General features: G+C 44.6%; 3 protein-coding genes and 1 long non-coding RNA gene across 10 annotated transcripts in view; 1 reads left to right on the top strand and 3 right to left on the bottom strand.

Annotated features, from left to right (window-relative positions):
* Positions 1-17,043, bottom strand: part of Kpna6 (karyopherin subunit alpha 6) — a 45,102-nt gene extending 28,059 nt beyond the window's left edge. Inside the window, exon 1 of one of the 2 annotated variants that reach the window (XM_042680560.1) lies at positions 16,953-17,043. In XM_042680560.1, coding sequence (XP_042536494.1) covers positions 16,953-16,956 — 4 coding nt within the window. In that variant the 5' untranslated portion in view covers positions 16,957-17,043. Of the gene's footprint in view, positions 1-16,844; positions 16,895-16,952 lie in introns of those variants that run through there. The other variant, XM_042680550.1, reaches the window with a different exon arrangement.
* LOC122108579 (cAMP-regulated phosphoprotein 19-like) lies at positions 6,117-6,868 on the top strand. Its single transcript, XM_042680572.1, has one exon. The coding sequence runs from the start codon at positions 6,163-6,165 to the stop codon at positions 6,499-6,501; it is 339 nt and encodes a 112-aa protein (XP_042536506.1). The 5' UTR covers positions 6,117-6,162; the 3' UTR covers positions 6,502-6,868.
* A 4,022-nt stretch (positions 17,044-21,065) lies between the features above and the next one.
* Tmem39b (transmembrane protein 39B) overlaps positions 21,066-27,913 on the bottom strand; it is a 29,535-nt gene continuing 22,687 nt past the window's right edge. For all 6 annotated transcript variants that reach the window (XM_042684142.1, XM_042684166.1, XM_042684183.1 and 3 more), the window contains 3 exons: positions 26,038-26,225; positions 23,507-23,627; positions 21,066-21,537 (listed from right to left, as the gene is read on the bottom strand). In XM_042684142.1, coding sequence (XP_042540076.1) covers positions 21,295-21,537; positions 23,507-23,627; positions 26,038-26,225 — 552 coding nt within the window. In that variant the 3' untranslated portion in view covers positions 21,066-21,294. The remainder of the gene's footprint in view (positions 21,538-23,506; positions 23,628-26,037; positions 26,226-27,913) is intronic.
* LOC122111382 lies at positions 21,833-22,595 on the bottom strand. Its single transcript, XR_006148008.1, has 2 exons — positions 22,148-22,595; positions 21,833-21,926 (listed from the first exon to the last, which is right to left on the bottom strand). It is a non-coding gene; the product is annotated as an uncharacterized LOC122111382 (long non-coding RNA).

The following is a 27,913-nucleotide window of genomic DNA, read 5'->3' as shown; positions in this document are numbered from 1 at the left end:
GGAAATGGATGGAGCTACAACAAATCATTTTTAGCAAAGTAAGCCAAGAGCAGAGAGACAAATGACACATGGTCTCCTTGATATGTAGATGCTAAATTCAAAATGCAAGGCAATACGACAAAGCAAACAGGACTCAAGAAACAAAGGACCTCCACTCAATTTGCCATACCATTTCTAAATGACTCCATGTTCTTCACCACATATATGGTGGGGGTGTGGGGAGGGGTGTACGTGCACGTGTGCTCGCACAAATCTGAGGGAAGCTAGGAGGAGGGCACAGAATCAGAGGGAAACAGGAAAATATACAACAGAAAGGCCGATCAGCTGTACTAGACATTGAAGACATTGATCAAAATGAACTAAGCAACTCAAAGGCAATGATGGGAAGGAAGGAATGAAAGGGAAAGAGGGAACAGCTAACACTAAGCAAAAGGAAAGAAAAGTACATATCACCCGATGTGGAAGAAATAGCTGTATTGTCAAAGCTCATAAATTCCTAAGTTTTCAGGGCTGGGAAGGTGGCTCAGTGGTACAGTGCTTGCCTTGCATGCATGAGGTCCTGGGTTCAATTCCTCAGCACCCCATATGCAAAAAAAGCTGAAAGTGGCACTGTGGTTCAAGTAGTAGAGCACTGGTCTTGAGCTGAAGAGCTGAGGGACAGTGCCCAGGCCCAGAGTTCAGGCCCCAAGATCGACCAAAAAAAAAAGGAAAAAACTACTAGCCATGCCAAGAAACAAGAAAATTTGGTCAGAAGAAAAAAAAAAAAAAAACAGCTAAAATAGACTCAAATTATAAGTAAGCAGTCTATATGATATTATATATCCTAATATATTCTCCAAATTTGATACCACAGACCCTAAAAGGTATATTTTTTATATAAGATTTAAAAAAAAAGAAAATCACCATAAGGAACATAACAGTCAAAATCCTGAAAAAGGCCGGGTGCCGTTGGCTCACGCCTATAATCCTAGCTACTCAGGAGGCTGATATCTGAGGATCGCAGTTCAAAGCCAGCCAGGGCAGGAAAGTCCGTGAAACTCTTATCTCCAGTAAACCAGTAGAAAAAACGGAAGTGATGCTGTAGCTCAAGTGGTACAGCGCTCGCCTTGAGGTGAAGAGCACAGGGACAGTGCTCAAGCTCAGAGTTCAAGCCCCATGACTGACCAAAAAAAAAAAAAAATCCTGAAAACCAGCAATGAAGAAAAAAAGGATCTTAAAGGCAGACAGAAAAAAGAATTTTCATACAAAAAGATCAATGGAGGCTGGGAATATGGCTCAATGGTGCTTGCCTACCATACATGAAGCCCTGCATTCAATTCCTCAGCCCCACATAAGCAGAAAAAGCCAGAAGTGGCACTGTGGCTTAAGTAGCAGAGTGCTAGCCCTGAGCAAAAGAAGCTTAGGGACAGTGCCCAGGCCCTAAGTTCAAGCCCCATGACTGGCAAAATAGATAATCAATGGCTGTCAGCCCAGTATAGTGGCACAGCCTGTAATGTCGGCATCCAAGATGCTGAAATAGGACAATGAGTTTGAAGCCAGCCTGGGCTACATAATCCTTGCCACAAAGCATAAAAACAAAAAGGCAAAATAAAACAGTGGTTGATTTTTTAAAAAAATTTTTGTTTGAGCCACACTTCTAGCTTGATTTTTTGATGGCTAATTGATACATTTCAACTCCAATTAACCACCAAAAGCTGGATGTGGAGTCATGACTCAAGTGGCAGAATGCTAGCCTTGAGCAAAAAAGTTCAGGGACAGTGTCCAGGCCCTGAGTTCAATCAAGCACCTGTAACACCACCCACAAAATGCTCCTATTGTATTTCTAACTTCAGTACATACACATACACATACATGTATAAACATTCACACATATAATACGTGTAACAAACAAGTGGCAAAATATATGAAGGGATGAATAGTTTCCAAATAATATTTGGAAACCCTAATAAACCACTTTCAATAATGAACAGATTACCTAGACAGAAAAGAAAATACTCGAATATTATAAATCACTAGACATTTAACACAGAACCAGTATTCCATCTAACAGCAGCAGATTTCACATTCTTCTCAAGTGCGCGTGGAACATTCTTCAGGATAAATCATGTTAGGCTACAAAAAGAATCTCAACAAATGAAAAAAGACTGAAGTTATTTTAAGTATATCCTCTGGCTGCAAAGACTAAAGCTAGAAATCAGTAGTAGAAAAAAACTGGAAAATTCATACTGTGTGGAAATTATATAAGAAATTATATATAATCAAAATGGATTGTGACCAAAATAGCTTTAAATTCTGAAATATGTATAAATTCAAGTATATCATATATAAATGTATTTTCATATATATAATGAGAAATCTTGGGAAGGGTCCCAAACCTAAACACAAAATTCTTTTTTGTTTCATATATACCTTACATACATAATCTGAAGGCACGTTTATACAGTATTTTTAGGGCATTTTTATTCTGCCTGCATTCTGTCATATGAGGTCGAATATAGATTTTCCCAATTGTGGTATCATATCAGCCTACGTACATAAACCAAAGTAGCTGCTATACAAAATAACATGCCAACTCCTAAAAAACTAAACAGAACTGGGTATGGTGGTCCATGCCTCGGATAGTGACTATTCAGGAGGCTGAGCAGCAGGACAGAAGTTAGAGGAAAGTTAGGACAACTTAGTGAGATGTGGCCAAAATAAAAAAAAAATAAAGGCTGTTCTGGTGACAATACAAAATAGGTATGGGCCCTAGATGACTGAAATGTATTCCCTTAAATGTTATGTGAAGTCATAATGACTAGTACCTCAGAATATTACTATATTTGGAGATAGAGTTCTTAAAGAGAAGTTAAATGAGGTCACTGCTAATCTAATGACTGGTTCCCTTATAAGAACAGCCAGAAAACCCATGGCATATGTTTATAATCCCAGCTACTCAGGAGGCTAAGATCTGAGGACCATGGTTCAAAGCAAGCCTGGAAGGGAAAGTTTGTGACACTTTTTTTGTCGGTCATGGGGCTTGAACTCTGGGCTTGGGCACTGTCCCTCAGCTCTTCAGATCAAGGCAAGTGCTCTACCTCTTGAGCCACTGTGCTACTTACTTCCAGTTTTCTGGTGATTAATTGGAGATAAGAGTTTCAGACTCTCCTGCCCAGGCTGGCTTTGAATTGTTATTCTCAGAGCTCAGCCCCCTGAGTAGCTAGGATTCCAGGCATGAGCCACCAGCACCTGGCTTTGTGATACTCTTATCTCCAATAAACCTAAACAAGCCAAAATTGGAGCTGTGGCTCAAGGGGTAGAGTGCTAATCTTAAGCAAAAAAGCACAGGGATAGCACCCAGGTCATGAGTTCAAGCCCTAGGACCTGTACTACTGTACTACCCTCTACACACACACAAACACACACACACACCCGCCATTCCCTTAGGACCTGTACTACTGTACTACCCTCTACACACACACACACACACACCCGCCATTCCCTTATGCTACTAACTGAACTAGTCTAACACACACACACACACACACACACACACCCGCCATTCCCTTATGCACACACACACACACACACACACACACACACACACACACACACACACACACACACACACACACACACACACACACACACACACACACACACACACACACACACACACACACACACACACACACACACACACACACACACACACACACACACACACACACCCCGCCATTCCCTTATGCTACTAACTGAACTAGTCTACCAGTCTTTTGTATCTGGAATATTCATTCTCCTCTTACTTTTCTTCTAAGAACTCCATAGAGCAGGTCTCAGGTTTTTTGTTTTTCTTTTCTTTTTTTCTTTTTCAGTCATGGGGCTTGAACTAGGCCTGGGTGCTGTCCCTAAGCGCTTTCAATTAAGTCTAATGCTCTATGGCTTTGAGCCACAGCTCTACTTTAAGTTTTTTGGTGGTTAATTAGGGATAAGAGTTTCACAAACTTTTCTGCCTGGGCTGGCTTCAAAATGTGTGATCCTCAGACCTCAGCTTCCTGAGTAGCTGGGATTACAGGCATGAGCTACCAGCACCTAGCTTCTTTTGTTGTTGTTTGGCTACTGGTACTAGGGATTGAACTCAGGGCCTCATATTTGCTAGGTAAGCACTATACCACTTAGCTGGCCTAAGGTCTCAGTGTAAAGACTTCTCTCTAGGGGCTGGGGAGGTGGCTCAGTGGTAGAGTGCTTGCCTTGCATGCATGAGACCCTGGGTTCTATTCCCCGGCACCACATAAGCAAAAAGAAAAAAGCCGGAAGTGGCGCTGTGGCTCAAGTGGTAGAGCGCTAGCCTTGAGCTAAAAGAGCCTGAGGGACAGCGCCCAGTCCCAGAGTTCAGGCCCCATGACCAGACCCCCAAAAAAAAAAAAAAAGGACTTCTCTCTATTCTCCTAGGCTGGGGTAGATCCCATTACTATATGAATCTATAGCATTCCGTAGATGCATGTAGTACATTATTAAAATAGGCTTGTAATATAGTTAAATAACTATTAGCCTATTAAATTTTTAATTTTATTTTTTAATTTAATTTATTTTTTGTCGTGGGGCTTGAACTCTGGGCCTGACTGCTGTCCCTGAGCTCTTCAGCTCAAGGCAAGTGTTCTACCACTTGAGCAACAGTGCCACTTCCAGTTTTTCTGGTGGTTAATTGGAGGTAAGAGTCTTATGGACTTTGCTGCTGAGCTGGCTTTGAACCACAATCCTCAGATCTCAGTATCCTGAATAGCTAGGATTACAGGCATGAGCCATCGGTGCCCTGTTGTCATTTTTTTTTTTTTTTTGAGATAAGGTTTCCCTATGTATCTGAGTGTAAGGATTACAAATATGCACAAATGTACCAAATATTGACAACTTTTATCTGATGGTCAAACAGCCAACTTTTCCCAAAGGAAGACTGGGAGTTACCCAAAGAAGAGTTGGTACTAGTTCATTCACAATTAATAAACCATAGAATCCAGTAATGTGGTTTTACTTAAGTAGATTTCTAAGTTACTCAGTTTTAGCTTTAATACTCACAAATTTGTAAGTAGTTTTGAATCCTAGCAGAAAATGACTGGAATACTAATAATGCCAACACAAAAGGAACAAGAGGGACTGGGAAGGTGGCTCAGTGGTAGAGTGCTTGCTTTGCATGCATAAAGCCCTCGGTTCGATTCTTCAGCACCACATAAGCAGACAAAGCCAGAAGTGGGGCTGAGGCTCAAGTGGTAAAGCGCTAGTCTAGGACAGCGCCTAGACCCAGAGTTCAGGCCCCAGGACTGACCAAAAAAGAAAAAAAAAAGGAACAAGAAAATGGTGCCCCTGGAAATATGAGCTCCATGTACCAAAATTAAGTACCTGATATATTACAATACAATAAAATGAAGTAATATAATGATTAGCTCAGTGGGTCTAAGTCAGTGAAAATTTTTAGACAACTATGAGAGAATTTAAAATATTAAGCCAGGCATTGGTGGCTTATATATATATAAAATCTTAGCATTTCAGGGAGGCTGAGACCTGAGGATTGAGGTTCAAAGCCAGTCTGGACAGAAAGTCCAGGATAGGGCTGGGAAAGTAGCTCAGTGGTAGAGCACTTGCCTTGCATGCATGAGGCCAGGGTCCATTCCTCAGCACCACATAAGCAGAAAAAGCCAGAAGTGGTGCTGTGGCTCAATTGGTAGAGTGCTAGCCTTGAGCTGAAGAGCTAAGGGACAGGGCCCAGGCCGAGTTCAGGCCCCATGACCAACAAAAAAAAGTCCAGCATACTCCCGTCTCCAATTAATTAGGAAAATGTCAAACTAGAGGTGTGACTCAAGTAGTAAAGCGCCAGTCATAAGCAAAGAAATTGAGTGAGAGTGTAGGGCCTCTGCAGAGTTCAAACTCCCGTACAGATACCAAAACAAACAACAACAAAAAAAACAACCTTAGAACCTTCAATGAACTTTCCTTCACATGTGATTATTCTTAAAAAATAATACCCACTTCTGAGCACTGGTGGCTCATACCACTAATCATAGCTACTCAGGAGGCTGTTATGAGGATCACAGTTTGAAGTCAACCTGGGCAGGAAAGTCCCTGAAACTCTTCAACTAAAAGCTGGAAGTGAGACGTCGCCGAGGTGGAGGAACTGGGTTAGGGAACATCATGTCCGCGGAAGTCCCTGAGGCGGCCTCAGCCGAGGAGCAGAAGGAAATGGAAGATAAAGTGACTAGTCCAGAGAAAGCTGAAGAAACAAAATTAAAAGCAAGATATCCTCACCTGGGACAGAAGCCTGGGGGTTCAGATTTTCTAAGGAAACGATTACAGAAAGGGCAAAAATATTTTGATTCTGGAGATTACAACATGGCTAAAGCTAAGATGAAGAACAAGCAACTGCCCACTGCAGCTCCGGATAAGACAGAGGTCACTGGGGACCACATTCCCACTCCACAGGACCTTCCTCAGCGGAAACCATCCCTCATCGCTAGCAAGCTGGCTGGCTGATTAAAAGAGCTGAACTGCATGAATCTTCTAATTCCCATTATTCCTCCTTAATATGTGACTTATCCACTTCTGTTTCTTTTCATTCACTAAGTCTTTTGAGACTGACAGCTTTGCAGGTAGCGGTAGTGTGTGCTGCTATTGTAAGGGACTGTTCTTTTGTAGAGGTTTTGATTAGCTTAACAGTGCACTGATGAGAAGGACATATTAGAACAACATAAGTAATCTACTTGAAAATAATTGTGTATATTACCTAACTTCTAATGTAGGACTGGTTCCAACAACTAACAAAGCAAGTTGTACCATTTTAATGTTCTGACTTTCTTTCTCCATCTTAATTATATCTTCATACGCTAACTCCTGTTTAATATGACCTCTGTTGTTTTGATTTCTTTTGTATTTCCTTCTGGATTTTGTAAAATGGAAGTTTAAGACCACAAGTTGGAAGAAAAGTCACATACCCAAACACAAGTTAATGGGGCTCCAAAAGATTGGAATAACTGTGTTTAATGGCCTTCAACCTGTCTCAGCGTTCACAGTAGAATCTCCCTTGGGCAATATTTGTCCATTCCAGTATAACTTGTATGGCTTCAGTGCTTAGCAGCTGTTGGTGAAGTTTGTCCCCCCTTTTGTGGCATTACAACCCTTTCATGGTGGAAGATGTGAATGAAGCGTGCATGTGCAATGACTGTGTTGCATTCACTTTTGTGGCATTTTTGTAAATACAAGTTTTGCACAACCTTTCAAAAAAAAAAATTAATAAAATAAAAGCTGGAAGTGGCCTGGGAATGTATGTAGCTTAGTAGTAGAGTGCTTCCATACCATGAATGAAGCCCTGGGTTTGATTCTTCAGTACCACATAAGCAGAAAAGGCCAGAAGTAGTACTGTGGCTCAAGTGGTAGAGTGCTAGCCTTGAGCAAAAAGGTCAGAACAGTGTCCAGGCCCTGAGTTCAAGCCCCAGAACTGGCAAAATAAAACAAAAACAAAAAAAAGAAATAATTTTTTTTGGTGCTAGTACTGGGTCTTGAACTCAGGGCCTGGGCACTGTCCTTGAGCTTTTGTGCTCAAGGCTAGCACTCTACCACTTGAGCCACAGCTCCACTTCTGGCTTTTTGGTAATTAATTGGAGACAGGTGTCTCACAGACTTTCCTGTCTGGCTGGCTTTAAACTATGCTCCTCAGATCTCAGCCTCCTGAGTAGCTAGGATTAAGGCATGAGCCACTGGCACCTCGCTCAAAATACTATTATTTATTTATTTATTTTTTGCCGGTTGTGGGCCTGAACTCTGGGCCTGGGCGCTGTCCCTCAGCTCTTCAGCTCAAGGCTAGCGCTCCACCGCTTGAGCCACAGCACCACTTCTGGCTTTTTCTGCTTATTTGGTGCTGAGGAATCGAACCCAGGAACTCATGCATGCAAGGCAAGCACTCTACCACTGAGTCACCTTCCTAGCCCCAAAATACTATTTTTAATATATTTTTATTGTTGTTATTAAGGTGTTGTGCAGAGGTATTATCATTTCATAAGTCAGGTAATGAGTAAATTTCTTTTTATGGACAATGTCTTCCTTTTAATATGTGTGTGTGTGTGTGTATATGTGTGTATGTATATATATATATATATATATATATATATATATACACATATATACTTTTTAAAGTTTTCTGTTAAAAAATGAAGCTCCTGGGGCTAGGAAGGTGGCTCAGTGGTAGAGTGCTTGCCTTTTATGCTTGAGGCCCTGGGTTCCATTCCTCAGCACCACATAAGTAAAAAGAAAAAAGCCGGAAGTGGCGCTGTGGCTCAAGTGGTAGAACGCTAGCCTTGAGCTGAAGAGCTAAGAGACAGAGCCCAGGCCCAGAGTTCAAGCCCACGACCGGACCCAAAATAAATAAATAAATAAAATGAAGCTTCTAGGGCTAGGATCAGAGGTAGAATTCTTGCCTAGTAAGATGTAAGGCCCTGGGTTCAATCCCCAGGCTCACTATAAAACAAACAACCTAGCTGGTGGCCTATGACTCACACCTGCAATTCAGCTACTCAGGAAGTTGAGATCTAAGGATCATGGTTTGAAGTCAGGCCGTGCAGGAAAGTCTGAGAGTGCTTGAACTCAGGGCCTGGGCACTGTCTCTGGGCTCTTTTGCTCAAGAATAGCAGCTCTAGGGACTGGGAAGGTGGCTCAGTGGTAGAGGGCTTGCCTTGCATGCATGAGGCCCTGGGTTCGATTCTCCAGCACCACGTAAGCAAAAAGAAAAAAAAGCCAGAAGTGGCGCTGTGGCTCAAGAGGTAGAGCGCTAGCCTTGAGCTGAAGAGCTGAGGGACAGCGCCCAGGCCCAGAGTTCAGGCCTCACGACAGGACCCCCCCCCCCCAAAAAAAAAAAAAATAGCAGCTCTGGGCTGGGAAGGTGGCTCAGTGGTAGAGTGTTTACCTTGCATGCATTAGGCTCTGGGTTCAATTCCTCAGCACCACATAAGCAGAAAACCCGGAAGTGGCACTGTGGCTCAAGTGGTAGATTGCTGGCCTTGAGCTGAAAAGCTGAAGGACAGCGCCCAGGCCCAGAATTCAAGCTCCACGACCAAAAATTAATAAATAAATAAATAAATAGAACAGTGGCTCTACCTTTAAGCCATAGCTCTGCTTCCAGGATTGAGTGGTTAACTGGAGGTAAGTCTCATGGACTTTCCTGCCCACCTGGTTTCAAACTGAGATCCTCAGATCCCATTCTTCTGAGTAGCTAGGACAATAGGTGTAAGCCACAAGCACCAGCCAGCACCTGAGAGATTCTTATCTCCAATCAACAACCAGAAAGCCAGGTGTGGCGCTGTGGTTCAAACTGGTAGAGCACTAGCCTTGAGTGAAACAGCTCAGGACAGTGCCCAGGCACTGAGTTCAAGCCCCACGACCAACAAAAAAATAAAACCACCTAAGACACACATACACTTTAGGCTTAGCTGTACTGTGCTTGCTTAGCATGTACAAGGTCCTGGGTTCAATCCCCAGCATTACAAAAGCCAGACCTACAATAGGTCAGTATCACCAATACCACTGTCCTCCATCCCCTCATCTTGTCCCACAGGAAGGTTTACAGTAACTTGAACAGAGATGTCATCTTTTGGAAAGACCTGCCTGAGGCTCTTGTTGAGGAAGTGTCACTCTTTCCAGAACTCTGTCCAGAGTATTTTTTAAAGATTATCCTCCACCCCCCCCCCCCATCGGTCATGGGACTTCAACTCAAGGCCTAGGCACTGTCCCTGAGCTTTTGTGTTCAAGAGTAGATACAGTGCCACTTGAGGTTTTCTGGTGGTTAATGGAAGATAAGAGTCTCACAGACTTTTTTGCCCATCTGGCTTCAAACCTTGATCCTCAGATCTCAACCTCCGGAGTAGCTAGGAATACAGGGGTAAGCCACCAGCACCAGGCTGATTTTCTTATGAGCAGATAATATACAATAAAGCAAAAAGAAATATACTTCTTTACCTGACTTATGTAACTGTAACCCGTTGTATATCACATTTATAATAACAAAAAATAAAAATTAGGGCTGGGAATGTGGCTTAGTGTTAGAGTGCTTACCTAGTATGCATGAAGCCCTGGGTTCAATCCCTCAGTATCACATAAACAGAAAAAGCCGGAACTGGCGCTATGGCTCAAGTGGTAGAGTGCTAGCCTTGAGCAAAAGAAGCTCAGGGATAGTGCCCAGGCTCTGAGTGTAAGCCCCAGGACTGGCAAAATTAATTAAAAAGGAAAAATGCATAAGTATCTCTCTCCAATAAAACTTTTTTGATGTTGCAATCTGTGATTTCACTTTATATCTGTGTATGTTGGTTTAATCAAGGTTCCTGAACATAGCTATATCACTGAGCTATATCTTCAAATTTGTATTTCCAGCCCTTGTTTCTCTTTTTTAAAAAAAAATAACATGCAGGGGGGCTGGGAAGATGGCTCAGTGGTAGAGTGCTTGCCTTGCATGCCTGAGGCCCTGGGTTCGATTCCTCAGCACCACATAAGAAAAAAGCCGGAAGTGGCGCTGTGGCTCAAGTGGTAGAGCGCTAGTCTTGAGCTGAAGAGCTGAGGGACAGCACCCAAGCCCAGAGTTCAGGCCCCACGACCGGACCCAAAAAAAAAAGAAAAAGAAAAAGAAAAACCCATCTTTTAAATAGGATTTATTGGGCTGGAAATGTGGCCAAGTGGTAAAGTGCTTGCCTAGCATACACAAAACTCTGGATTTGATTCCTTAGTACCACATAAACAGAAAAGGCCAGAAGTGGCACTGTGGCTCAAGTGATAGAGTGCTAGCCTTGAGCAAAAAAAAAGCACAGGGACAGTGTACAGGCTCTAAATTCAGGCCCCAGGAATGGCTGGCGTGGGGGGGGGGGGGAAGGGGGGGAGAGATAGGGAGGGAAGGCATTATGACATTTTCTTTCTTTCTTTTTTTGTCAGTCATGGGGCTTGGACTCTGGGCTTGGGTGCTGTCCCTGTGCTCTTCAGCTCAAGGCAAGCACTCTACCGCTTGAACCACAGCACCACTTCTGGCTTTAAGAGTCTCACAGACTTTCCTGGCTGGCTGGCTTTGAACCCTGATCCTCAGATCTCAGCCTTCTGAGTAACTACGATTACAGGCGTGAGCCACCAGCGCCTGGCTATGACATTTTCACACAAGTATTTAATGTACTTTGATGATACTCTCTCATTACCCTTGTCTCTCCCTATTCTGCACTGGTTGGTCCCTTGCCTTTTCCCAAATAGTCTTCCTTCTACTTTCATGTTTTTGTTTTTGTTTTTTTGTATCTAAATCCTGAATAAAAGAAAAAACACACTGTTTTTCTGAGTCTGACTTAATTTACTTATTTTGTCTAACATGATAATCTCCAGTCCCATCCTTTCCTTTTCTTTTTTTTTTGCCAGTCCTGGGGCCTGAACTCTGGGTCTGGGCACTGTCCTTCAGCTCTTCAGCTCAAAGCAAGCGCTCTACCACTTGAGCCACAGCACCACTTCTGGCTTTTTCTGCTTATGTGGTGCTGAGGAATTGAATCCAGGGGCCTCATGCATGCAAGGCAAGCTCTCTACCACTGAGCCACCTTCCCAGCCCCTCCCATCCATTTTACTGCAAGTAACATCCTAAGTCCTGCTATGTCGCTCTGGCTGGCCTCAAATTTAAGATATTCTTGTTTTGGCTTAATGAGCACTGGGATTACAGGCATGTAGCACCATGTCTAGCTCCATCATTTTTCTGAGACAGGGTCTTACTATACCACCCAAGCTGACCTTCACTACCTGAGCTCAAGCAATCTTCTCATCACAGCTTTAGCAGTAGCTGAGACAAAGGGTACATGTCCCTCTGCCAAACTAAGATTTTTTTTTTTTGGGGGGGGTGTTGGTCCTAGGGCTTGAACTCTGGGCTTGGACACTGTCCCTGCACTCTTCAGCTCAAGGTGAATGCTCTACTGCTTGAGCCACAGCGCCACTTTCGGTTTTCTAGTGGTTTATTGGAGATAAGAGTCTCATGGACTTTCCTGCCCAGGCTGGCTTTGAACTGCAATCCTCAGATTTCAACCTCCTAAGTAGGTAGGTTTATAGGCGTGAGCCACCGGCACCTGGCCCAAACTAAGATTTGTAAGCTTTTAGGAGCTTGTTAAAGTCTGCAAAAGGTGCCTCTTCAGTTCATTAGGCAACTGAAATCTTTCCACTTCATTTTAATAATATGGGGCTAAGGTTATGTGGCAGGGGACTATAGTCATATCTGAATGAGCCTTTCTATGCTTCAGTTTCCTTACCTAAAACATGAAAACATGAGAATGAAAGGGTTAATATATGAAGTACTCAGAAAGTACCTAGTACTTACCAAGTTCCATATAAGCATTGGCTATTATTAAATATGTTTCTCTTTTTTTTTTTTTTTTTTTGCCAGTCCTGGGGCTTGAACTCAGAGCCTGGGTTTGCTCAGGGCTAGCACTCTACCACTTGAGCTGCATCTCCATTTCTGGCTTTTTTTAGTACTTAATTAGAGATAAAAGTCTCACAGGTTTTCCTGCTTGACTGGCATTAAACCTCGATTCTCAGATCTCAGCCTCCAGAGTAACTAGGATTATAAGCTTGAGCCACCAGTGTGAACCACTGGCACCTGGCTCTGCCTTTTATGAGCCCTCACATTTTAGTGAGACCTAGGTTCAAGTAGATAGCAATAATTCCTTTTAAGCTAGCAAATCACTTAAATAAGGAGTGTTTCTTCCGAAGTTTCCCAGTCTTCCCATTTAATTAGCCAGAACAGCATCATATGTCATGGCCTAAATCAATCACTGGTCTAGGGAATCAGAATTACAATGACTGGTTAGAATTTATACCAATCGGGACTACTCCCTGGGGCTGGGCAGGGGCTGCCAGATTCCCAGTTAGCAAAGTAGTAGTAATGGTGATAAAACAACCCAGTAACAGAAACTGTCAAAACTCCTTTGCTAGGGAGGGTCAGAATAAGCCAAAACCAGAGCTACAAGTATCATCCATACAAACACTTTAAATTAGGCAGTGAAATCACTACAAAGATTTGTTAGGATAAGGAAGTTTAGCAGAGCAGAAATAGTACAAGACATAAGAACACATGAGAGGCAGTTAAATACAGCAGGTTCAGGACTCAGGAGGTGAGGGCAAGCCATAATTACAATGGGCCTAGATTACCAACCTTTGGACTAGCTACTTTCTCTTCTCAATTTATCCCTGTTAAGTAAGATTATTCAAACTTACAAATTACCTTGATTTATGTTGAAAAAAAAGCTGACGGGCTGGGAAAGTGGCTCAGTGGTAGAGTGCTTGCCTTGCATGCATGAGACCCTAGGTGTGATTCCTCAGCACTACATAAGCAGAAAAAGGTGGTGCTGTGGCTCAAGTGGTAGAGTGCTAGCCTTGAGCTGAAGAGCTAAGGGACAGTGCCCAGGCCCAGAATTCAGGCCCCATGATGCCCCCACACATACATACAAAATAAAAATTCTCTCAGACCTTGGTTAAGTTTTGTTGTTTCAGTGACAAACTTTCATTTTGAATTCTACCAGTAAAGTAGTAATTTAATTAACACCTTAAATCTTAGAGAGGTTTGTATGTACAAAACTCGATAACAATTTTATTACTGGTTAGGGTCAAGAATAGGATCTAAGGCATTATGCTTATGTGCCTCTGATCACATAAAATAACATTTACTGAAATGAACTCCAAGAAATGAAAAGAAAAAGTTTTTTTCTTTGTTACTATTGTTGTTTTATTTCCTTTTTGTTCTATATGTTCATTTATATGTCTTTGGAAGTATAAAGGGAGGCAAAGAAATGGAGGGATAAAGGGTAAACAAATGCAGCAATGGTACTCATTGGACACTGTGTTGAAAATTAACTATACAACTTATGGGTAGGATGGGAAGGAAAAACTGGGAGAGAGCAAGGGAAGGGGTTACATTGTCCAAAAAGGAATGTATTCTTTATCTAATTCATGTAACTGTAACTATTCTGTACATTACCTTTATAATAACAATTAAAATTTTTTTTAAGATTATGATCTGAAATTGTCTCCCAATCTGCAAAAAATAATTTCAGTTTAATAAACGGTTAATAAAATAAACAGCTTAATAAAATTTAAGCTTAATAAACAGTTCCTTCTCTTTGGAACACCAGTGGTCCTGAAATTGAAGACCAATACAAAGTCTATTACATAAATGCTCAATTTTTCTGCACATATTTTGTTTTTTATGTGGTACATGGTGGACAAGTGCTGTACTATTGAGCTAAATTTTTTTTCATTATAAAGGTTCAGCTTAGAAATGGAGATGTGGCTCAAAGTGGTAGAGTGCTAGTCTTGAACACAAAAGCTTAGGGACAGAGAGAGCCCAAGCCTGATCTTAAGCCCCATGACCAAAAAACAAAACAACAAAACATAGAAAACAAAACTAGGGGCTGGGAAGGTAGCTCAGTAGTAGAGTGCTTGCGTCAAATGCATGAAGCCCTGGGTTCGATTCCTCAGCACCATACAAGCAGAAAAAAGCCAGGAGTGGCGCTGTGGCTCAAGTGGTAGGGCGCTAGCCTTGAGCTGAAGAGCTAAGGGACAGTGCCCAGGCCCAGAGTTCAAGACCCACGACGGACAAAAAAAGAAAACAATACTAATAACCAGGTGCTGATGACTCAAGCCTGTCATCCTAGCTACTCAGGAGGCTGAGATCTGAGGATTGTGGTTGGAAGCCAGCCTGGGCAGGAAAGTCAGTGAGACCCTTATCTCCAATTAACTACCAGAAAACTAGAAGTGGCGCTGTGGCTGAAAGTGGTAGAGTGCTAGCTTTGAGCAAAAAAGTTGAGGAAAAGAACCCAGGCCCTGAGTTCAAACCCCATGACTGACCAAAAAAACAAACGAACAAAAACCCCCACAAAACAAATTACAAAATGCTTCAGCTATTAATACAGGATTATTACCAGAGGATTCTGAAAAACAGAACACTGGAAATAAAAAACAATCTGTGTCTAGATAGAGTAGAGCACTTGTCTAGCAAGTACAAAGCCCTGAGCTCAAACCCCAGGACTTAAACAAAAAACTCAAAAAAAAAGGGGGGGGGGGGATTGATAGTTACAAGGGTTTGACAGTTACAAGGTCCTTACTGAATTTCAAACACTGTGTTATTCAATTTAGTCTCCAAATACCTCTTCCCCTTTCTAGGGAAAAGACAGAAGTTGGGAAACAACATTTATTGTAGACTGTATTAGATGCTTTTCTTGCATTATTTCATCTGTCAATTACGAGATGTCTCTAAAGCTAGGCACTGGTGCCTCATGCCTGTAATCCTATCTACTCAAGAGGCTGAAACCTGAAGATCAAGGTTCAAAGCCAGCCTGGTCAGAAAAGCCCTTGAGACTCTTATATCCAATTAATGAGCACAACAGATGAACTGAAAGTGTAGCTGAAGTGGTAAAGCACCAACCAGTCTATGAACAAAAGAAGTTGAGTTCAAACACCCCTTCACCCCCCCAAAAATGTGGCAAGGCACTTTTCTAAATGACAGGCCTAATTATAAAGCCAGACCTCCTGGGCTGGGAAGGTGGCTCAGTGGTAGAGCGCTTGCCTTGCATGCTCAAGGCCCTGGGTTCGATTCCTCAGCACCACATAAGAAAAAAGCCGGAAGTAGCGCTGTAGCTCAAGTGGTAGAGCGCTAGCCTTGAGCTGAAGAGCTGAGGGACAGCGCCCAGGCCCAGAGTTCAGGCCCCATGACCGGACCCAAAAAAAAAAAACAAAAAACTAGACCTCCTAAAGTACTGTGTTGCAGCTGAAGTGAACAATTTTTGTGTCTTGAGGATGGAAGATCATACAAAATTCCAAACTTTCCTTTAGTTTCCCCCACACAATTCTCCCTGGACTTTTTCAGTTTTGTTCAGACTAAATATTACAGTGTGCCCACAACAAAACCACTTTACAACTTTTAAGGGTTAAAAAGCTTTCATTTCTCTTCTTCCAGAGCAACCACTAGAGGGCCAGGGCCATGATCTCTGTGATCTTCTCTAAGTTATTTTCTCGCTAAACCTCAGTTTTCCAATCTGTAGAATAGGAATGACAATAGTATCTATGTACTAGGTTGTACAAATCAAGTAAAACAGGACCTGTAAAGCAGTCAAAACAATGCCTGCATGGTAAACTTAGCCCTTCTTACTTCTGCAGAGAAATTGCCATGGCTGGTTTGGCTTCTAAATTCGAAGGCTTCACCCATCACATTCTCTGGAAGCAGAGAGGCTGTCAGCCAGCCAAAGTCTCCACAAAAAGATCAACAGGTCTCCTTTCTCCTAACCAGGGCTAGCCTAGAAACCTGGAGTCTCCCACCTGTACTGAGGCCCGGCGGTTTTGGCCTTGGGATTCCTAACTCTCCCAGAGCTGTCACTGAGCCCCAGCAAACCACTCACCGCGCTCGGGCCCCGGAGTGCCGGCCTTCGGAGGCCCAGGCCTGGCTGTCTGTGATCGCCGGTCCGGAGTTGGCCGCCCCGGGGTCCCCTCGCTAGCAGACTCTACCCCACGACCCGGGTGTGGCTCCCCCGGGTTCGCGGAGTCGTCTTCCCATCTAGTCAAGAAGCGCGGCTGCCGGCGCCCGGGCGGCGAGGGCGCGCTCGGCGGCGCCCGGGCCTCCCCCGCGGCCCGGAGCCCGGCCCCAGCCCCGAGCCCACGCAGGCTGGAGCCCAGGCGCCCTTCCTTTCCCGGGGCACGCGAAGGCAACACGCGGGGGCTGCGAGCGGGCGCAGGGGCCCTCCGGAGCCGGCTCGGACGCCGGCGCCCCGCGCGGCCCTGGTCCGGCCCCAAACTGGCGTGAGGTACTCAGGCCAGGCTTGGGTCCTCAGACCTACCTGGAGGGGACTCAGACATCTCGCACAGGCCAGCGGCGGCTCCTCACCGAGGCCCCCGCCACCGCGCCCCGGTGCGATTACCTTCAATCGCCCTGCTTCCTCACTTACCCATCGCGGCTCCGCTCGCTGGGACTCGGCGGCGGCGGCGGCGACAGCTTCAGCGGTAGCTCCAGCAGACAATATGGCGGATCCGAAGAACGGGAGCCTCAAAGGGACAAACAGCCCACCTGGTACGAAACGCGTTCTCACCCCCCTCCCAGATACTCCGCCCAGAGCACGCCCGAGGCGCGCGCTTAAAGAGACAGCCTGTATAGGGGAAGAGCAAGGTTGGGCGGAGGTGGTTCTCACCTATAACTACTCCCTGGAAGTAGACCTCTGAGGCCTCCGTGAGCGGAAAAAGCCAAGTAAAAGCACAAGGCTTCTGGGCGCTTGGAGGCTCACGCCTGTAACCGTAGCTACTTAGGAGGCTGAGATCTGAGGATCACGGTTCGAAGCCAGCCTCGGCAAAAAAATCCCAGTGAGACTCTTATCTCCAATTAATCAACAGAAAACCAGATGTGGAGCTGTGGCTTCTGGACAGGGCCCAGGCCCGAGCTCAAGCCCCAGTACTCAGCATAAAAAGGAAAAGCAAACAAAACATGGTTGAAGGGGAAAATGGAATGGACACCTTAGCACATGGACTTCTCAGCTGTCTCAGCTACTTCCTCCGGAGAGCCCTCGTTCCTCAGAAATGTACTCCTTTCATAACTAAAGCCTATCACACACTGTGTGAATGTAAATAATAACCTGAAAGGGGAAGTAACTTGCTCAAAGCTAGAGATAAGGGAAGAAGACAACCGAGGTTTGTTGTTGTTTATTGGTTGATCTTGGGGCTTAAATTTGGCCTGGGTGCTGTCACTGAGCTCTTCAGTTCAGGTAGAGTGCTCTACCACTTGAGTCACAGAGCCACTTCTAGTTTTCTGGTGTTTATTTGTCGGTTGTGAGGCCTGAACTCAGGGCCTGGGCACTGTCTGTCAGCTCTTCAGCTCAAGGCTAGCGCTCCAGCACCTGAGCCGCAGCGCCACTTCCAGCTTTTTCTGCTTATGTGGTGCTGAGGAATCAAACCCAGGCCTAATGAATGCAAGGCAAGCACTCTACCACTGAGCCACCTTCCCAGCCCCTCTGATGGTTTATTGGAGGTAAGAGTCTCACAGGCTTTCCTGTCCAGGCTGGCTTTGAACCACAATCTTCAGATTTCAGCCCCCTGAGTAGCTAGGATTACAGGCATGAGCCACCAGCTTCTAGATTTTTTTTTTTCTTTTCTTTTTTTGTGGTGGGACCTGAACTCTGGGTCTGGGCACTGCCCCTCAGCTCTTCAGCTCAAGGCAAGCACTCCACCACTTGAGCCACAAAATCACTTCTGGCTTTTTCTGCTTATGTGATGCTGAGGAATCGAATCCAGCGCCTCATGCATTCAAAGCAAGCAAGAATGCTTGCCACCTTGCCACTGAACCACCTTTCCAGCCCCTTGTTGTGTTTTGTTGTTTTTTTTGTTTTTGTCCTGGGGCTTGAACTTAGGGCTTGGGGGCTCTCCCTGAGTCTCTCTACTCTCAAGGCTGAGCCACAGCACCACTTCTGGCTTTTTCTGAGTAGTTTATTGGAGGTTCCAAGTCTCACAGACTTTCCTACTCTTAGAACCGTGATCCTCGGATCTCAGCCTCTTGAGTAGCTAGGGTTGCAGGCGTGAGCCATCAGTACGAGGCTTAACCTAGGTTTTCTGCTTGGATCTACCTCCAAAACCCTAGGGGAGACTGCAATGATTTTTTTTTTCCATTTTCCAAGCCCCAAACAGGGTCTATGTATTTATTCTGAATTTCTTTTGCAACGCCTGGTGCAGGTGGAGCTAGCTACTCAGGAGGCTGAGATCTGAGGATCGAAGTTCAAAGCCAGCCCAGGCAGGAAAGTCTGTGAGACTCTTTATCTCCAATTAACCACCAGAAAACTGGAAGTGACACTGTGACTCAGTGGTAAATCACTTGCCTTGAGCTTAAGAGCTCAGGGATAGTGTCCAGGATCAGAGTTCAAGCCCCATGACCAACCAAAAAAACCAAAAAGATTGTTTTGCCTTAGTCTTTCAAATGCTGGGACTATAGGTATGCAACATCACCACTCACTACTCCTCCTATGTCCTTGAAAGTAGAAACCTTAAATCTATAACCCTTCTATTCAGGATGCTGAGATTTGAGGATCTCTAAGCCAGCCTGGGCAGGAAAGTCTGAGACTCTTCTTTTTTTGTCGGTTGTGGGGCTTGAACTCTGGGTCTGGGTGCTGTACCTCGGCAATTCAGCTCAAGGCAAACACTCTACCACTTGAGCTACAGAGTCACTTCTGGTTTTCTGGTGGTTTATTGGAGATAAGAGTTTTATGGACTTTCCTGCCTGGGCTGGCTTTGAACCTTGATCCTCATATCTCAGCCTCCTGAATAGCTAGGATTACAGGTGTGAGCCACTCGTGCCTGGCTGAGACTCTTCTAACCACCAAAAGCTAGAAGTGGAGCTATGGTTCAAGTGGTACATCACTAACCTGGAGTGAAAAAAGCTCAGGGACAGCAGCCAAGCTCTGAGTTCAAGCCCCAGGAATGGTGTTCACACAGAGAAGTAAAAACCTTTTAGTATCACTCTTTTACTGAGCAACTTCCCATAGCCTGCTCTTAGTTAATGCCCCAACATTTTAATCATTTTCAAAAAATGGTTCTTAGTAGCTTCTTGGGCCTCTTTCCACTGGGCAATCCAAGCTAGGACCATATTTGGGGAACCACTTTTTCCAATAATGCTCCTGTCTTGTGTCTTTACATGCTAATTTTGATTGGAATGAAGTATTTTTCCTATCTCCCTGGGCATGTGGTGAACTATATACTCCTCCCCACCCCTTTGGTGTCAATCCTGGGGCTTGAACTCAGGTGCTATCCCTGAGGTTCTTTTTTTTTTCCCCTTAAGGCTAGTGCCCTACCACTTGAGCGACAGTTCCACTTCTGGTTTTTTGGTGGTTAATAGGAAAGGAGACTTAAGGACTTTCCTGTTTGGGCAGGCTCTTTGAACTGCAGTCCTCAGCTCTCAGCCTCCTGAGTAGCTAGGATTATAGGCATTAGTCACTGGCACCCCACTGGATTGTCTTTTAAATGAATAATTCATGTCTTACTCTAATTGTCTAATAAGGAATGTCTATTTCTCCATGTCCTCTAAGGAAGGGATAGAATCTTTCTTATCTTTGCAATTATCCCAGTGTTTAGCACAGTGCTTGCCTAGAGGTACTGACCTAAACCACATGGAAGTGATTCATCCATCATTGAGCTTATCTCTGTGGCCTGCAATCATTAGGGGATCAAAAAATGTAAAGTGAATGGCTGACTCCTTTCTTTTCTGCTGTCTGTGAGCTCTCCATCCTCGGCCTACAGGAGCCTAGATGACCCTCCAAGTAGCTTTGTTTCCCATTTACATTCCCTCCCTAAAATCATTGTCACCACACCTTCCAGCATTTGCTTTGTCATCCTCCCTCTTTTTTATCCTTCCTGCTTCTCCTCTCCAAATATACCATGTGGTAACACATGTGCCCTTTTCTCTCACTGGAATCTTTCTCTTCTTACCCCCCTATTGCCTGATTAATACACTTTGGGACGATCTTCTCCTCCAAGAAGCCCAGAGAGTATTAACATTCTCTCCCATTACTACTCTACCTTGTAACTAACTGTTCTGTACATCTGGTATAGAATTGCTCCTGTGTTTAGGCATCCACACTATCTACAAAGGTATCTGACACAAAGCAAGATTGCAATGTCTGCATGCTGAATCAAGACATCACATTCTAATAGGTCAGTAGTATCATCTTTCAGAGATACTCAGTTTTGGAATGGTAACATACTTTCTAGATGTAATATACTATAGTTCTTTAAGCTTCAGTTTGTCATCTGTAGGAGTGATGAAATACACCTTCTAGGGTCATCACAGAAGTCAGATAAACAAATCCTGAAATCTACCCAGAACAACAGGTGGTACGCAGTGAGCATTACTTAGCAGTAGTGATCACAGCTACCATGGCCTCTGATGTTTGATCTCCTGTTAATTGGAGAAGACAGAGCCCACAGAAGCCCCAACAGCTAAATGCAGAGCTTCCCAGCCCAGAATCCCATACCTCTTACTCTCTGGCTCACAAGCCAGAACAGGGAAAGAACCACAGGACACAGGCTTGTTGGGAGTATAAAAATAGGACTTTTCTTCTCTTATCACATCAATTATCAAAGAAAAAAAAAACAATATGTAACAAAAATACAAAGCTCTGGTTTTTTTTTGTTTTTTTTTTTGTTTTTTGTCTGTTTTTGTTTTTTTTTCTAACCCTCACCCAACCTGCCCCAACAGCCCCTTTGCCAGCAATCCCCTGGCTGAAGCCTGGAACTGTCCCTGGGATTCCCTGGGGCTCAGGAGAACCGGTGGTCCAGATCTCTCTGGGGGTTGGCAGAGTACGAGTAGGCTTTGCCCAATACCAGGCGGTCCCGCAGCAGCTTGAAGAAGGCATAGTAGTTGCTGAAAAGGATCAAGGCCAGGGAGATGGTCTGGTGCCACTTTTCAGAGGACATTAAGGAGTATAGCTGGTAGACAATGACCGCGCCCTCCAGCAGCAGGAGGATGTTGAGGATCCGCAGGGGTTTGCTGAAAAAGAACTACCCAGGAAAGGGTAGGCATGGACCAGAAGATATGCTCCAGAAAACTGCCTCTTCCATTGGGGGTTGGGTAGGCCAGAGGCCAGTGAAGGGGACAAGGATTTGGGGCCCCATGCAAACTTGGGAAGGAAGAAAGACTTTGCAGAGTCTGGAGGGGACTTTGCCACCTCCTTTATCTTTCCTCTGGGCAAAGGTGCTGCTTCTACACAAGGCATTAAGATACTGTTCAACTTCTATCTCCTCCAGAAAGACGTTCCTGAGAGATCTACTTGTGCTTTCAAACTCTTTTTCTGTACTAAAATCATCTTCTCTATATGTAATCCTTTTAGGTATCATTGGGCCTGAACATATTCAAATCTTTTTGTTTCTTGTAAGGCTAGGAATTGAACCTGGGGCCTTTTTTTTTTTTGGGGTCCAGTCGTGGCACCTGAACTCTGGGCCTAGGCACTATCCCTCAGCTCTTCAGCTCAAGGCTAGTGCTCTACCACTTGAGCCACAGAGCCACTTCCAGCTTTTTTCTTTTTGCTTATGTGGTGCTGAGGAATAGAACCCAGGGCCTCAGGCATGCAAGGCAAGCACTCTACCACTGAGCCATCTTCCCAGCCTGAACCTGGGGCCTTAATGTATAAGACAACTACTATTATATTTATTATATTATTGTATTGTTATATCCACTGCACAAATTACAATCTTATGGCATTGGCACAGAGATTTATTTATTTTGAAGTGCTGGAGATCAAAAGCATGTGAAGTCATTACAGACTCTACAGCTTGAGAACCTACTACTTCCCATATAGTATTCCCAACTAGACTGGACATTTTCAAGGTACTCTTTTGTGAGGTTTTAGAACAAGGTATAGTATAGAACTAAAGAAAAATGTTCTGCTAAGTTAAGAGTGCTAAATTTCTAGGGATCTCAGTTTTATAGAGGCCAAGTTTCCTAAACCTTAAGAACTGCTTAAGAGGATGGAAGGAGGGGTGGCAGAATATGTGATACTTCAAGAGACCAGGATGTTAGACTCAGCTCTGCACTAACATGGTACAAGACTCTGAGTAGGGGCTGGGAAGGTGGCTCAGTGGTAGAGCGCTTGCCTTGCATGCTTGAGGCCCTGGGTTCGATTCCTCAGCACCACATAAGCAAAAAAGAAAAAAGCCGGAAGTGGCGCTGTGACTCAAGTGGTAGAGCGCTAGCCTTGAGCTGAGGGACAGCGCCCAGGCCCAGAGTTCAGGCCCCACGACCGGACCCCCAAAAACAAAAACACAAAACTCTGAGTAGTCTCCTCCCTTTCTAGGCCTCAGATTTCTCAACTGCAAAATGAAGGTATGAGCCCAGATCAGTGATTTCTCAAAGTGTGATCCTTTGAGCTCCAGGTACCACGTGGTCCCTTAGGAGCATCACTGAGGTGAGTGGGAAGTAAAGGGACTTCCCACCCTGTCAAGTGGAGCAGTACCATGAACGGGGCCGGGGGGGGGGGGGGGGAACGGGAAGATGTGAGGGGTGTTTTGATATAAATAAAATGGAGGCAGACTAGTAAGTAAGTAGGCCAGTTGGTTTTGCACAGCCCTTTACCATAGTGCTGAGTCTTATGTTGTTACCATTAGTCCCCAGCTTTCCTAACAAGACACCTTTGAATAAGTTAAACTTTGTAAGCCAGTTGCAAAAAACAGAGACAGTTCTATTTCCCTCATGCACAAGTTCTAGGGGAGAAAAGTATATTGGAAGTGCTTAGCACAATGCCTGGCACACAGCAAGGAAAGATGATTATTATTTTCACCACCATGAGCTTCCATCCAGTATTCTGAAAGATCCATTACTAAGTGAGCCTTAGTGAAGCTGTCCTGTGCTGGATGTGGGCACTGTCTTCCTTACAGTTTGAGAAATAAGGCAAATAGCTTATCTTGAGGTGACATCATCTTCTGCTGACCCCACCTGCCCTTCCCACCCTCTTTGTCAGGGATGGAGACTCACATGGAACCGGAAGTGGGAGACATCAGAAGGGATGGCCACATTGTAGTGGCCCACTGCTTTGTAGACATTCTTGCTATGCTTCACCAGCACACCCTGAGGCCACATACACTCTTCAGTCCACCTGGAGGCACAGTTGAAGAGGAGCCTTTATATCGAGATCACACATGAAAAGGCATACCAGAAGATTGGGCATAGGGTGATCACCAGTGGTCTACTTTCATTTATATTGCTTAATATACAGTAATTTTCCTTTGCTACCTCCCTTGCATGATGGGATAAGAACAGAGAAATTCACAGTACTAGGAATCAAAAAGTCTAAGGCTGAAAGACTATCAAGAAAACACTTAGGGCCAGGCGCTGGTGGCTCACGCCTTTAATCCTAGCTACTCAGGAGGCTGAGATCTGAGAATCAAGGTTCAAAGCCAGCCCGGGCAGGAAAGTCCATGAAACTCTTATCTCCAATAAACCACCAGAAAACCAGAAGTGGTGCTGTAACTCAAGTGGTAGAGTGCTAGCCTTGAGCTGAAGAGCTGAGGGACAGCGCTCAAGCCCAGAGTTCAAGCCCCACGACTGACAAAAAAAAAAGAAAAGAAAACACTTAGGGACTGAGAATGTGGCTTAGTGGTGGAATACTTGCCTAGCATGCATAAAACCCTGGGTTTGATTCCTCAGTACCACATAAACATAAAAAGCTGGCAGTGGCACTGTGGCTCAAGCAGTAGAATGCTAGCCTTGAGCAAAAGCTCAGGGGCAGTGCCCAGGCCCTGAGTTCAAGCCCTAGGACTGGCAAAAAAAAAAAAAGAAAGAAAGAAAAAAAAAGAAGGAAAACAAAACACTTTTAGCTGGGTGCTGGTGGCTCATGGCTGTAATCCTAGCTTCTTAGGAGGTTGAGATCTGAGGATCATGGTTGAAAGCCAGCCTGGGCAGTAAGGTCCATGAGATTTATTTCCAATTAAATATAAAAAAGCCATTAGTATAGATGTGGCTCAAGTGGTAGAGCACTAGCCTTGAGCACAAATGTTCAGCAACAGTACCCAGGCCCAGAGTTCAAGCCCCAGGACTGGGAAAAGGACAAAGAAAGGAAGAAAAGGAAGAAAGGAGGGAGGAAGGAAATTCTTTACCCTCTCTGGATGCATTTACTTCATCTGGTCTCATCTCTAACCTCAAATCTGTCTGTGACACAGCTGCCAGGGTGGTTGCATAAGATAGTAGGCTGAATTTGACTATGCTCTGCTTAAAATGGACTGAAGGATCTCTAGTATCTCTGGATTTGGCAAGGCCTCTGAGGTCCTGCATGGCCTCCCATGATGCCTACCATATAGCTCATGCACAGGCTTGGGGACCTGTTCAGTTTCTCCAGCATACTGTACTGGTCATTCTCTGCATAAGCTGCCCCTTCAACTGGACTGACCTTCCTGATGCCTTATTCTCTGGCAAGCTCTTAAAGAGCTTCCGGTCTAATGAAGGAGAAAAATTATTACAGGCAGAAAAATTAGTCTAACCGGGGGCAAAGAATACTTTGATGAAGAGCTGCAGAAATTTTAGGCATCAAAAAGGAATGCCCAATCTGAAGGAAGGATAGCCCAGGACCCCAGGGTTCCTGAGCACAGTGACTTCCACTCTAGGTACAGTATTAGCTGGCAGCTAGGCTTCTTTTGCTTCATTCATCCTATTTGTGAACATGGCTATTACCCCCACTAGCTGAATTTCTCATCGGTGATTTCCTCTCTGTGGCCTTCCTTCCCTGGGCAGGGTTCATTATCAACCAATTAGAGCATGATATCCAGGCACAGATCAGTGTTTCTAAAATACATCTGGTGTATACCCTCCATAGTTCAAAGTCCTTTAACGTTCTCCTCAGGCTATAGGTCAAAGTGCCAGCTCCTCTATCTAATACACAGTACTAATCCTGGGATGGACTACATCGAAACAAAGGTCTCCTGAAAGAGCAGGTGATCTAATGGCTAAGTGGATGAATTGGCAGGAAAGAGAAGAATGAAGCAGTGAAAAAATGAATGCATGTGGGGCTGGGAAGGTAGCTCAGTGGTAGAGCACTTGCCTTGCATGCATGAAGCCCTGGGTTTGACTCCTCAGCACCACATAAGCAAAAAGAAAAAAAAGCTAGAAGTGGCGCTGTGGTCAAGTGGTAGAGCGCTAGCCTTGAGCTGAAGAGCTGAGGGACAGCGCCCAGGCCCAGAGTTCAGGCCCCACGACCGGACCCCCCCCAAAAAAATAGAATGCATGTATAAGGAAATGAGTCACCAGGTGAATAAATGACTCAGTGAATGCAGAGGTTTGTCACTGTCTTTCCTCCTGTTCCAGTACACTGCAAGCTTCCCAAGGATATAGAATAGGTTTGTCTTGGGCCCTAGCACATCACACTCTGGAAACAAGGTCTAATATACAAGACAAAATCAATAAACTATTCACTGGCTAACTGAATGAGTTAATGAGCAAGAAGGGCAAGTGATTCCAGACACTGACAAAAGACGGGGCAGGGATTGGTTGGTCAGAAGAGGGTGGCAACTCACGGGTGCTGTAGCACATTGGAGCACAGGGCTGGATCCACTTTCTGCCAGCAGCCAAGATGGGCAGCAGCCTTATGCAGCAGGTCACAGTAGCTGGCAGGCAGCAGGTGCTGCATGAGAATCACTGAGGTGCTGATGGACACCAGCAGAAAGAGCTCACAGGACCAACGCTTGTCATAGTAATGTGTATTCTGGGAACAGTAGAAGGTAGGTCAGATTCATAACGCCCATAATGGCCTCATTCCCTTTCCTTTCCCCAATTCTAACCTGCCTCAGAAATTAGGACAGTTCTAGAAAGACTTCAAGACAGAAACTAAGAATCAAACACATGGCTGGGAATGTGGCTTAGTGGTAGTGATTGCCTCTTTCCTGCTTGGGTTGGCTTTGAACCACGATCCTCAGAACTTAGCCTCTTGAGTATCTAGGATTACAGGTGTGAGCCACCAGCATCTGGCTTGAAGTAATGTTTTGAGTCTACTGCATCTGACATACACTTGGGGAATCTATAACAAGAAAGAATACATGAGCCTGGATTGTGGCTTAGTGGATTGAGTACTTGCCTAGCATGAATGGGTTCGATTCCTCAGTACCACATAAACAGAAAAAGCCAGAAGTGGCACTTTGGCTCAAGTGGTTGAGTGCTGCTAGCCTTGAGCAAAAGCAGCTCAGGGATGGCACCCAGGCCCTTAGTTCAAGCCCAGGACTGGCAAAAAAAAAGAATGCAGGCTTTTTGTTTTTGTCCGTCATGGGGCTTGAACTTGAAGCCTGGGCGCTGTCCCTGGGCTATCACTTGAGCTACAAGGCCAATTCTAGTTTTTCTGAGTAGTTTATTGGAGATACAGATTTTCCTATCTGGCTGGCTTTGAACTGTGATCCTCAAATCTTAGCCTCCTGAGTAGTCAAGATTACAATTGTGAGCCACCACTGCCTGGCTAGAATACAGTTGTTGTTTGTTGTTGTTGTTGTTGTTGTTTGCCAGTCCTGGGGCTTGAACTCTGGGCCTGGGCACTGTCTTTGAGCTTCTTTTGCTAAAGGCCAGAACTCTACCACTTGAGCCATAGTACCCCTTCTGGATTTTTCTGTTTATATGGTAGAGGAATTGAACCCAGGTCTTCATGCATGCGAGGCAAGCACTCTAACACTAAGCCACATTCCCAGCCCCATAGAATACAGGTTTTTTTTAAGTCGTTCAGATCTGGATAACTGCTGGCTTCCCTACTTAATGACCAAGTAAAATACTATGCTATATCTGTGCTAAAGCAGCCACTGGGATAAAAAATAAAGTTACTGTTCTTTGTTATCAAGTATTAAGAATAAAAACACTAAGCTGGGTGCCGGTGGCTCACGCATGTAATCCTAGCTACTCAGGAGGCTGAGATCTGAAGATCAAGGTTCAAAGCCAGCCCAGGCAGGAAAGGCCATGAGACACTTATCTCCAATAAACCATCAGAAAACTGGAAGTGGTGCTAAAGCTCAAGTAGCAGAGTACTAGCCTTGAGCTGAAGCATTGAAGGACAGCACCCAGGCCCAGAGTTCAAGCCCCATGACCAAAAAAAAAAAAAAAAAAAGAATAAAAACAGTAGCTGGGTACTGGTAACTCATGCTACTGAGGAAGTTGAGATCTGAGGATCTTGGTTCAAAGTCAAACTGGACAGAAAAGTCCATGAGATTCTTAGCTTTAACCAGCGAAGTACCAGATTGGAGATGTGGTCCAAGTGGTAAAGCACCAGCAGCAGCAAAAAAGCTGAGTAAGAGTATACATCTCAAGTTCAAACCCTGGTACCAGCACCAAAAATAAACAAAACAAAACAACAACCGCATAACAACCAGTTTTCCTTGTGATTGGATGACCTTGGGAAGTTCACTTTGTTTCAGAGAA

Source organism: Dipodomys spectabilis, unplaced genomic scaffold, assembly GCF_019054845.1.
Source record: "Dipodomys spectabilis isolate Male_0828 unplaced genomic scaffold, ASM1905484v1 ptg000002l, whole genome shotgun sequence".
NCBI lineage: Eukaryota > Metazoa > Chordata > Mammalia > Rodentia > Heteromyidae > Dipodomys > Dipodomys spectabilis.
This window is presented reverse-complemented; position numbering and strand designations above follow the sequence as displayed.